We start from the raw sequence: 12814 nt of genomic DNA on the forward strand, positions 1-12814 counted from the left end.
TTAAATATTCAAGTTTCTTTTGGTAATGAAGATGATTATTTATACGATGATTTGTCTGTTGATTATAATATTTGAATGACATCAAAATTATATTGATATATATTATTTTGTAACTGAAATAATATTAGTCTTTGTATAACTGAAATAATGACATCAAAATAATGTTTTGAGATGGGATTTCTAAAATCCTTAAAAAACAATGTCATTTGAAGAAATTTTGAGATTAAACATGTTGCAATTAGAAATAATAAAATAAAAGTAAAATGTGAAGTTTTCGATTGTCGATGGATGGATGATTGTAGCTCATGGAAGAACAAAAAATTTTAGAATTACTAAGTTTCATAAGGAGCATGATTGTAATTTACCAAAATTGAATAAGGATTATAAGGAATAAGATAATTCTTCCATTGCAAATCAAATCAAAGATATAGTTATAACAAATGTTGATTCTATTACAAATATGATTATTACTTGTATTCAAAAAAGATTTGGAGTTGTTGTTTCATGCAAGAAGGTTTCACTTAATAAGGTTTGTGGTGACTTTGACCAGTTATATAATTTATATAATTTTATTTTTAAGAGAGTTAAAACTATATGACTATGAGACTCATGTTTAAATGATAGTTTTATTGGAAAAGTATTTTTAAATAATATTTTGGGCTTTAAGAGCTTGCGTTAGAAGTTTTAGATTATATATGCGACCTATTTGGCATCGATGCTGTACATCTATCAAGTAAATATCTCGATGTTTTGATAATAATTATAACTATTAATGGTTGCAATAGATTATTTCCATTTGCATTTACTGTAATAAAATTTGAGTGTACGAATTCATGGCAGTGGTTCTTGCAACAATTAAGAATGTCTATTATAAGATACAAAATTTTGACTATTATGAATGATCAAAATCTAAGAATTCTCTCGGTCGTGAAATATATCTTCTCAGCAGTATATCTCATGGTTATTGCATAGTTTATTTATCTAAAATTCTTACGAGTGATGTGCGAGACAGAGAAGCTACAAAACTATTTTGGGTTGTTGTTAGATCCGTATAAGTTTAATGAATACATACAAAAGTTGAGGGAAAATCACATATAAAGTTTCATATAGATATCTAAAATTAAGAAAATCACATACAAACGATCATCCACATATTCCTATGGCTATCGTTATATAATGCTCATCAGAAATATATCAAAAAGTATAAATTTATTATTGAATGATGTTAGTGACTTACCTGTTACCTTTATGATTGAAATGACGAGCAAGAAGGTGACTGAATGGTTCTACATCCATCGTAAAATAATTAATAATTTAACAGGTATCATTAAGGATCAACTCGCCAAGATAAACGACAATGATCGATATCATAGTGTTTTTTCTCGTACTCATACTGAATTGGAAGTATAGATATCCTTTGAGAGCAGTTATAATATATTTGAAAAAAAAAAAAAGTTATTCATGTTGATATTTTGAGAATTTGATATTCTCATGGTACGGCTACTATTGGGTATAGAAATGACAATCCATATTCCTTCCGTTTGTAAAGATTATTATAAAGCTGACACTTACAAAAAGTCCTATAAAATATTTTTTATGAGAAATAAATAATATTAGATATGACGAGAATATGATATATATGTGCAAGCTGGTGGACAAAAAAAAAGAAGCAAGAATTGAATCGACAATTACCTAAAATGGAAAATCAATTACATATGTCTATTTTGGGTCTAATTGAAGCCTTTCCTAAAATTGTTAAATCAATTGGACCAGTCTTTTTCTGTAATGCACTGTTTTTAGATTTTATAAAAAATAATACAATGAATATGAGAAAATATTTTATTTGACCCAAATTGTTATCAATATTTTAGACCAATTTAAAAGTTCAACTGTCATAAAAACATTCCATATATCTATGATATTTCTATGGAATGAAAAAAAGGTCGACCAAAAATAAAAAAAAATGACACACAGTTAACAACCTAAATAATTCATAAAAATTAAAAATATTCTCTAAAAAAAAAAAAATTTAGTGACATATGTCTATTTTAGTCCAATTCAAATATTTTCTAAAAATTTCATATCATTCGAAGCAGTCCTTCAATGCGGTCCACTATTTTTTTTATTTAATTTTAGAGAAAAATAGTACACCATATATTCGATAATATTTTCTCTATTCCAAATTTTTATTAGGTGTTGTGAACAAATTTAGAAGCTTAAATATTAAAAAATATTATATGGATTCTTGATATTTCTATAAAAATAAAAAAAATTGGCCAAAAATAAAAAATGATACATAGTTCATAATTTGAATAATTTACAAAAATATTTTAAAAAAATAAAATACAAAACTAGTTAGATGTATACAATGGGGTGTATAACTGAAAACATAACTTAGAAGTTGGCTTTACAACTCATGATGGGCCAACCCTGGTTCATTCAATAGGTTCTTTTTGTTGGGCCAACACTTGAGAACACAACAATCCCCAAACCTCTCTCTCTCTCTCTCTCTCTCTCTCTCTCTCTCTATATATATATATATATATATATATATATGAAAGGTCTGACGGTGGGTGCCATTAGTTAGGACTGCACTCATCATATAGTCAATTATGAGGGCCATGAAACAACAGTGTGTAGTAAACAATACATGTGACTAACATTGCACATGCAGACGGCCTCAATGTACAATGACTTGGAATATAATAATTCGCATGCTTTGTCTTAGACTTCCAAGTTGGTTGGATCAACATTTATGATCAGATTAACACCTCCGAATTCAACATGTATGATCAAATCAAATATCATGTTTTAATTTGGTCCAATCGAACCTATTGACTGAGTCAGATCTGATGTCATGCGATTTGTCCAATTGAATCCGATCAATTGAATCAATGCCCCTTTTCGTAGGCTGACCGATTACGTGTCACCCACAATTCGATCTTATCTCGACACCGGGATGAGGCCAAACGTAACACAACACAAGCTTTCTACTGGAATAATATTTATTAAAAGAAAAGAAAAGGAAATCACGTGGCGCTCCACTTGTACTTCAAAATTGGTGTCCCAGCTGTGGATGGTGTGCGTTTGGGAGAGATGGGGATAAGTGGACTTCGAAAGATAAGTGGCCGGAGAGGGGCAATCATTTAGAGAGAGATTTGACTTCGCCTTTCATTATGATGTATACTTGTAGTAGAGCTTCGCTGTCACGTGAAGTATTGCATGATTTGGATCGTCCATTATTGCGATCCGGATCCGATGCCATCTTAATTCTATTCAATGTCCACTGGTTGCGGATCCTTCGTGTCTGTGGATCCACTGTCCCCCCACCTCAGTCCACGTCATACGTTTGGGTCATATGTCTCGGACAAGACAGGGAACACTACCTCCATCCACAAATTAGTGACGGATCCCAAGTCTTAGAAGGGATAAGCTGTTGGCAGTTTTGGTCTTTGTGTGAACCCTGTTCGAGTGGTGACACGTTTCGGTTCCAAGCCGCCTCGCGTATAAATAATCCCCGAGCTCCGAAGCAAGAAGTCGGTTATCAGTCTTCTTTGGTTCTCTAGTGTTGATCGTGTGGGGGCGTGTGAGGGTATACTTCGGTGGCCGGAGGAATGGCGGTGGGTAGCGAGATGGAGGCGGACATCGACGATCTGCCCAAGAACCCCGCCAACTACATGGCCCTGACCCCGCTCTGGTTCCTCGACCGAGCCGCCCTGGTCCACCCGAACCGCCTCTCCGTCGTCCACGGCCCCAAGCGGTTCACCTGGTCGGAGACGTACCAGCGCTGCCGCCGCCTCGCCTCCGCGCTCGCCGCCCACTCGATCGGCCCAGGATGCACGGTGACTCTCTCTCTCTCTCTCTCTCTCTTATTTTAGTATTCTCTGTTTTTCTTTCTCCTGTGATGATTGCATACAGGACGGCTTGATAGTTAAGTTGACCGTCTAATTTGTATGGATAATTTTATGATGCTGTGAGATTTGCGTTGAGGACCGGATGTGTGGACATTCTGGAAACAGGAAAGTCTATTTCGGCTTTCCATCTATTGATTTAGTCAGCTTTAGACTCTTGGATTCTTTACTCTTCTTCTTTTCTGTTGTTGGATGTAGGATGCTTTGAGTTCGTGTTCAGGAGTGTATGCTTATGGATAATATATATACTTGTTCGGGAAGTTATATTTGAGCTACTTATTATTATTTTTAATATTATATGTATTTTTATTGGTTTTATACTCACCTCCTCTGTTTAGATTGCCCTGTGTTCTTGTGGTGATGGCTGCATATCTAATACCTGTGGTTGTTACTGATGGATCGAGAATTTGTTTTTTTTTTTGTGAATTTATCCGTTTGATATACTCGAGACTTTTGGATTTTTTTTTTTCACTCTCGTTGTTCTGTTATTTTTCTGGCTACTATTGCACAAAACTTAAGAAAATTAATAACCATCCATACCTCCAACCGTGTGGATAAAATTTATTCTGGATCAGAAAATAATACTTTAGCTTTTTATTTTTATTTAATTTTTACACTTTTTCAATATTGTTTTTTGATATTGTTTAATTAAAGCTACAATTATTCAACATATATATATATATATATATATATATATATATATATATATATATATGTTTTTTGGGTTTTCATTCTTTGTATCCCATAGTTAACTTAGTAAAATTTGAGAATAAAGAAATCAACTCGGATATTTGTTTCTCAAGATAAAAAAATTAACATATTATGAAGGTTGATCCATTTTGTAGCTCTTGGCAGTTCACACTGCATAAATATCATTATAAATATTTTTTTTTTCTAAAGATATACATAAATGTGATTGTATAACTGATGAATCAAATCTGCCTCTCTTTCTTTCGAGTTAACTGCAAATTATTCTTCTAAAGACATCTACATGTCTCTTGCAGTCTACAAATGTGCAGCAAGAGAGTGAACTAGTTCAGTTGTTTTCCTAACATTCATACAATATAATTAATGAACATGAAATCTCTTCTTGATTATTCAACTGAAAATGCTTGGGCTCCACCGTGTCTACTAATACAAGGTTGAGGAGTTCAACACTTAAATAAGTGGATTGAGTTGGTTTTTCATTATTAGGTGTGAAATGTGTTGTCACCATTGTCATTAGCTGTGACATGATAGTGACATTGACCATGTAAGACAAGATGTTTCAGAGCATGGAAAGTTAGAAGAAGAACCTTCCATTTGTTGTTAGAGGTTCTAGTATCAAATAGATTTTTCTAAAGCATTCGGTTTCAAGATGAGAGTAGTTATATCGAATTCAAAGATATAGAGATGACTTCGATACCAAGATAATACATAACAAGATTTCAAGTGTAACACAAATGTTTCATTAAAGCTGACTGAGACTTATTTTCAACTTTTTTGCCATATTAGGATATTTTCTCATTTAAACTAAATGGTTTCTTTCCCTTAAAACTATATTAATCAACCGATGTTAACATTACTTTAGATTATGTCGAAATTGCTTCTGATTTCTTCTCATGCTAATAACTTTGGTGCTTTGGTAAATAACTATGAGGCTTAAGTCATATACGTTATCTTATTCTTAGGTAGCTGTAATTGCACCAAACATCCCAGCTATCTATGAAGCTCATTTTGGAGTTCCAATGGCTGGAGCAGTCTTGAACACTGTCAACATTCGGTTAAATGCTGCTACAATTGCATTTCTATTGGGGCATTCTTCAGCAGCAGTTGTTATAGTGGACCAGGAATTTTTCACTTTGGCAGAGGAATCATTGAAGATCATAGCAGAGGAAAAGAAAGCCGCTTTCAAACCACCACTTCTCATTGTTGTAGGTGATGAAACATGTGATCCCATGTCTCTTCAACATGCTTTGAGAAAAGGTGCTATTGATTATGAGAAATTTCTGGAATCTGGGGATCCTGATTTTGCTTGGAAGCCACCAAAGGATGAGTGGCACAGCATTGCACTAGGCTACACGTCTGGGACGACGTCCAGCCCCAAGGGAGTGGTGTTGCACCACAGGGGTGCTTATCTTATGGCTCTCAGTTGTGCTTTAATATGGGGAATGAATGAAGGAGCTGTCTACTTGTGGACTTTGCCCATGTTTCATTGCAATGGTTGGTGCTATGCTTGGACATTGGCAGCCCTTTGTGGAACAAGCATATGCCTCCGTCAGGTATTGTTCCAATTTGCCGATATTTTTTAAATTTTTTTTGCAAACTATGTAAATAAGATTTATGCTTGTCTTTTATTCTTTAGATAGTTCAGACAGAGTAGATTGAGTTAATGTTTTTATTGCCCCATTCTCTCTTCTTCTTTCCTTTTTTCTTGGTTCAAGTTACTGGCAGTTGCCATTTTTAACACCCTCACATAATTTCCATATTACCAAAAGACTTTAGGATTATCTAGTTTCAACAGATTATATCTTATTCGATGTTGTTATAGCTCAATCTACTGATATTTGATGAAAATTAGTAAATTACTGAAATCTGACCAGGGTAAGTAATTTAGATATCACAAGTTGCGGCTTTTTTTTGAGAAAATTATTAACTTAGTAGCAGCCATATACATTCATGGTTAGTAGTGCACAGTGCAGATCCTACTTTATTATTCTATTGTCAACCTTTATTTGAGATGACGAGGCTTTTCCTTCTCTAGAAATAAAAAGGGTGTCCACTGAATGCTCTAACCAGAGCAGCCTGTTTAATTAAAAATGGGCCTTTGCCAAATGGAATTAAAGAGGAAGTTGTGATGTTATTGTCATTCTTGTTATCCGAGTCTTCCCTTTATCAAGAGCATTTCTGAATAAGAGAACTCCATGGACGATGCTGGTGAATGTTGTCACTGGCACTTTGCAAAATCTTTACATGCTAATATCTTCATCAAAGAAAAGTTCAAGAGAGAGGAACTTACCATAAGTGAAGAAAGGGCTTGCTGGTTGTTGAATTGTCTATTTTCCTTTATCTCTAATTTATGCCGGTGTAATTTCTAGCTCTGAAAAGAGGGTGACTGCATTAACTCTATAAGTATTATGATTGATGGAAATTATAATTGTATGTGGATCATAATTACTACACAGATTTGTTTTCTTTTCTACATCTTATGTTTTAATCACATAGGAACTGCTCTAGTAGAATCTAGATATTCATTAATAGATGTCCTGTTCCAAAAGATCTTTTTGAGATATCGATTCTTTTCTTGCTTGGAAAAAATGAGTTGGATATAATAAATTATTATTTTACCAGCCACCCGTTAATTTTATGTCCAAATAGGAATGTTGGTGACTGTTCTCCGATAGATAGTGTTAAAGAAGGATATTTTGAGTACTTTCTTCCCTATGTTAGTGCCGATCTGGTTAAAAATGGAAAATATGGAAGTAGACTCTCTGCAGAAATAAGTTTATTGCAGACATATGAGGTGCAGTATCCAAAAACTACAAAAAAAGAAGTACACAAAGCTGCCTTGACCTATTTCTGGATAGTTAACATTCCAACTTTTGTCAATTACATTTAAGATACCATGTGGCTGGATATTCTTTGTTGTTGAAAGAAACAGATAATGATATTGCTATACAATATATATGGTACATTTGTTGACAACAAGAATCATGCCACTGCATTATGTGGTGCTGTTTATCTTCAGTCACTTGCAATTTCTTTATTTTCAGTAGGGAAAATTTTAGTTTCCAGTTCCATTTTGTCTCCTTTACTGGTGAACTGCACAAGTTGCATGTTTTGTTGTCAAGTTAATCCATGTATAATTTCATCAACAGTTTAGTTATTTCGTGGACTTGGGTGAGAAAAAGTTACTATTATTTTTTTGCTCAGAAAGCATGTTGAGTACATAAGCTTACTAATCTTTGTGTAGGTCACAGCCAAGTCTGTATACTCGGCCATAGCCAAGCAAGGTGTCACCCATTTCTGTGCAGCCCCTGTTGTCCTGAACGCAATCGTCAATGCCCCTCCAAGCGACACCATCCTCCCTCTTCCCCGTGTTGTCAACGTGAACACCGCCGGAGCTGCCCCACCCCCATCGGTGCTGGCAGGAATGACAAAACTTGGTTTCCGTGTCACCCACACGTATGGCCTATCGGAGACCTTCGGTCCGTCCGTCCTCTGTGCATGGAAGCCTGAATGGGACCTTCTTCCGCTCGAAGAACGAGCTCGTGTCCATGCTCGCCAAGGTGTTCGCTACGTTGGGCTGGAAGGCCTAGACGTTGTCAACATGAAAACTATGGCTCCGGTCCCTGCTGATGGTACCACTCTCGGGGAAATTGTCATGCGAGGAAATGTTGTCATGAAGGGCTACTTGAAGAACCCAAAGGCAAATGCAGAGACCTTTGCTCATGGTTGGTACCATTCCGGTGACATAGGTGTAAAGCACCGCGACGGATATATAGAAGTGAAGGACCGTGCCAAAGACATTATCATCTCGGGGGGTGAGAACATTAGTAGCTTGGAGGTTGAGAGCTACCTGTACATGCATCCTGCGGTGCTGGAGGTATCAGTGGTGGCTCGACCGGACGAGCAGTGGGGAGAGTCGCCGTGCGCATTTGTGACTCCGAAGGAGGGAGTGGATCAATCCAACGAGCAAGCACTGGCAGAAGATATTATCAAGTTCTGCCGTGCAAAGATGCCGGCATACTGGGTGCCCAAGTCCGTGGTGTTTGGACCGCTGCCAAAGACAGCTACTGGGAAGATTAAGAAGCATGAACTGAGGACGAAGGCCAAGGCAATGGGACCTGTCAAACAGAGCAGGCTGTAATGGAAACATGGCTTTTCGGGATATGGAGTTAGCTGCTGTTGTAAGTGGTCTTTAATATTACGGTCCGTGATTCGAGCTTTGTCAGTAAAGTAGCACAAACCTTATGCGGTGGTGGTTTTCTGGCGGAATTATGCATTTATTTATGACTCTCTTTAATAAAGTTTGGTCCCCAGCCGAGTCTATGTAAAGAAAAGGCGTGAATCTTTGGTGCCAACCAAATCTGTGTAATCTCGATTGACAGCGTAACACTCTTTAGTTGGATTGTATGGTGCTAAAAGGTCCGGTTGTGTTTATTGGTCATTGTCTTCTTCTCTACTTTTCAGTATCACCCCATGCCAGCCAATACACTTGATCGACTGACTGACTTGAACTTGGATAAGGTGTTTAATGATCCGATGCACTTCTCAGTTCAACCTAATTCAGCGCAACCTGAACTAGTTTTACCATTTGAATCCAACATACAACTCTATTTACAATTCTATTTAATTTTTTTTTATAATTTAAGAATATCTCTTCCTACAAATGAATGCTTATGCTTCTTTATTATTATTATTATTTTTTCTTCTCATCAAGTAATATCGGACAATAAAAGATATAGGAGGATGAAGAGAGTGGACAGAGACAGACGGATATAGATAGGGGAGGTGAAGTGCGAGATGAATTATTATTATTATTCTATTTTCTTCTCTTCATTTTTGTTTTTATTATTTTTTATAGATTATTGGGATTGTGAATAACAAAAAGGGCAATCAATTGCAAGCTTATAAAAAGAATATAAGAAACAAAAGCTTTTACATATCTAGAATAAAAGCTTGGAAATAGTGATCATCTAAAATTTAATATACGATATATGCTCCACCAAATATTTTGACTTTACTTGTATTCTTTTAAACATTCGAGTAGTTGGCATATGTCATTATTTTTTGTATTCCCTAAATGAATTTGTATCACTAGCCATTAATTATGATTGTTATTAATTTTAAGAAATATTAAAATTTATCATATCCAGCATACATTTCATATTTTCACCAAAAGCTTAAAACATTATATATATATATATATATATAATTCAAGATCCTAATATAATTTGAAATTCCAAAATCATTATGCTAGTCAAGCAATAGCAGTACTTACATACATGCTAAAGTTAAGATCTCTAGATATTGATATGACACGTCTAATTTATTTGACATATTTAACTTATTCATAATCTCTTATTCTCGACATATTTTCCATGTTCAACCCGCTAACTTAAGCCCAAATCTCTCTCATCTTCATTACTATCTTTCTTAGAAGTCCACCCACCCCATTGTCACCCCTCATTCGATCACGCTCCCATAATTATGTCGTCCACACCCATATCAATGTCCATCAATAATTTAGGTTAAAAAAGTTTCTCTATTATTAGATCTACAAGGCCATCGTTATTAAGATTTGTCCCTGCTCCTCTATAGTTATGATTCGCAAGGCCAATCTATGACTATCATATGCGAACTCCTCTCGTTTAAAATTTTGATTTTTTTTACCCATTTACTTTGATATTCATTATTGATAAAAATATTATATTATGATGGATCAGGATTATAAGTTTATAATGATATAAAAGATATTTTTTATTAATTCAGAATTAACATCCATCCATTATATCCATTACACGCTCATCGAGACTCATAACTTTTATCATTAATAGATATGATAATTAAAATCAGATTTATCTTTATTATTAATCAATAAAATTCAAATTATCTATTAAATCATTATTAATATTACGAAAAAAAAACATCGTGATGTGTCGTTCACCGCACCCGAAACCGAAACCGAAACCGAAACCGCAACCCATTAAATGAAGGTCACGCAACCGCACGGCAAAACCGCTTGAGGTGACCACAACCGGCCTATTTAAATGCCTTCTCCTCATCTCCTTCCCGTGAAAGAAAAGCGGTGGAAGGAGGATCGGTGGTTCGAGGGGAGCGGCGCTGATGAAGTCGGACAAGGGCGGGCTGAAGGAGTACTGGAAGCGGCCCGAGCACCGCGGCGGCGGAGACGAGGGGCGACGGCGGCTGTGCCGCGCGGAGCTCGGCGGGGGCGGGCATCGCCGCCGGTTTTGGCGGCTGAAGATATCGCCGCGGCTGGGGTTCCTCCGTGCGACCTCTCCCCAGCGGATCCTCCCCCAGATCCGCGACGCCTACGTGCGGATGATGCTCCGCTTCGCCAGGGCGACCCCACTCGGCGTCACCTACGGCGGGGGCGGGGGCGGGGCCGGGGCGGTCGGGTTCGCGCGGGAGCCGCTCAGGGAGTACGACGAGAAGGTGCTCGTCGAGATCTACAAGTCACTCGTCGCCGACTCGGCCAATGCGGGAGGCGCGGTCGGTTTGCGGCCATAGGTGGCGTCAGCCCTCTCTCGCCGACTCTAATTTCCGTGGCGCCACCGAATAAAGAAACTGTGTATCCTAAATAAATAAATAAATTTTATTTTATTTTATTTTTCCTTTTATAAATTGCTTTTACAGGCTTTCGGAATGCTGACCGGCGAATGGATTAATGACAACAAGTTCGACGTGATTCCGAAAATAATGCTTCCAAACAGCACAGATCAGATATGAGGTCCTATGGACGCATCTTTCATCGGTGGTGGTGGAAGAATCTTCCGAGCACTAACTGCTCTCGCTTCATTGTACCAATTTAGCTAAAATTGTACCAATAGAGGGACTATTGCTCTCGCTTTATCATCACTCTCCTTATCCACACTCGTGATTCTCTTAACTGGAATGTTAAGATTATTTGTTATATTTTATATTTTTATTGATAAAATTAATGATATTAGGATCAATGAATCTAAATAATATTTATTTTCATAATTATAAAGATACCTATAATTTTTTAAAATATAGGATCGTGATATTAAAGATAATTAATAATAATAAATAATATGTAATTAATAGTAAAAAAAAACCCACTTACTTTTGATGCTGGCCGTCGGTTCAATTGAATTCATGACTTGGGTAATTTGATGCAAAGAAAGGTATGTTATTTATTGTAAAACGAAGTTATTGTTAACCAAACTTCAACCGCAGAATCTACTGCTCCTTCAAAATCACTCTGTGTATGCTTTTCAGTTGGAGTCATCATCATCATCTTCGGAAAGGGTCTCAAGAAATCATAAAAATTAATTTTGTTAATGTTTTTTAAGTTAGCATTAGGAAGTAAAAAAGGATTCAAATGGGTTTGGAAAGCTAAATAATAATCTCCTTACTACGTAAGAGCAGTTACGTGGAATCGCTTAGTTTTGAGAGGTCTTATGTCCCAACATCCAAAAGAAATTTAAAAATTCTTCCTTTGTACTTGTTAACTTAGCTAGTAAAGATTTTGGACTCAAATTCTTCCTTTGCTATAAAAAATATAAATAATATCTTAATAGAAGATTTAAACAAAGAAAACTTATGATAAGCGTCGACTGGCCTAACGTCCATCGTGTCAAAAAGAGAAAAATAAAATCCAGAATCTACTTTTACATTGGACACAGTCTACCACATATAAATATTTTACATAACCATATGAAATGTCTCAGCTACTTCCAACTATTACAATGTCTCCATGAGAGATCTAACTCGAGTCATCACAGTGCATGACTATAAAAAGCATACGAGATGATCATATGGCATACTATGAATCATTGGTGATGTCTATTTTCCTCCAAAGGAAAGAAAAGGAATTCGGTGGAGGCGATGCAGAAAAATGTCACAACCATCATCGTTACAAGTAATGATGCTTAGGACTATAAATATATATATATATATATATATCCCACAGCATTGCAAAATTGATCTTATAAGACATCAACTTGCCACTAGATTTGGAGCCCCAACCATTTTTCCCTTGTTCCAAAAGATTGGAATTCCATACATGATTAGCCAGAGTATGCATTATAAAATTGACACAATCTAATCTACACAGCAGTAAAATGTTTGTCTACACCAATATGTAATGCATCTAACAGTATTAAGCACGGTGCTTCGATTCATAATAAATTTTGACAATAATGATAATGTTCTAC

At 36.1% G+C, this 12814-nt stretch overlaps 2 protein-coding genes across 2 annotated transcripts; both read left to right on the forward strand.

Moving 5' to 3' along the window:
- Positions 1-3539: 3539 nt before the first annotated feature.
- LOC103998089 (acetate--CoA ligase CCL3) lies at positions 3540-9060 on the forward strand. The gene is made up of 3 exons (XM_009419481.3): positions 3540-3842; positions 5582-6172; positions 7864-9060. The coding sequence occupies exons 1-3, from the start codon at positions 3615-3617 to the stop codon at positions 8758-8760; spliced, it is 1716 nt and encodes a 571-aa protein (XP_009417756.2). The 5' UTR covers positions 3540-3614; the 3' UTR covers positions 8761-9060.
- Positions 9061-10672: 1612 nt separating this feature from the next.
- On the forward strand, positions 10673-11242 carry LOC135621966 (uncharacterized). The gene has a single exon (XM_065123592.1). The coding sequence runs from the start codon at positions 10740-10742 to the stop codon at positions 11142-11144; it is 405 nt and encodes a 134-aa protein (XP_064979664.1). The 5' UTR covers positions 10673-10739; the 3' UTR covers positions 11145-11242.
- The last annotated feature ends 1572 nt before the right edge of the window (positions 11243-12814 follow it).

This window comes from Musa acuminata, chromosome BXJ2-9 (assembly GCF_036884655.1).
Source record: "Musa acuminata AAA Group cultivar baxijiao chromosome BXJ2-9, Cavendish_Baxijiao_AAA, whole genome shotgun sequence".
Classification (NCBI taxonomy): Eukaryota; Viridiplantae; Streptophyta; class Magnoliopsida; order Zingiberales; family Musaceae; genus Musa; species Musa acuminata.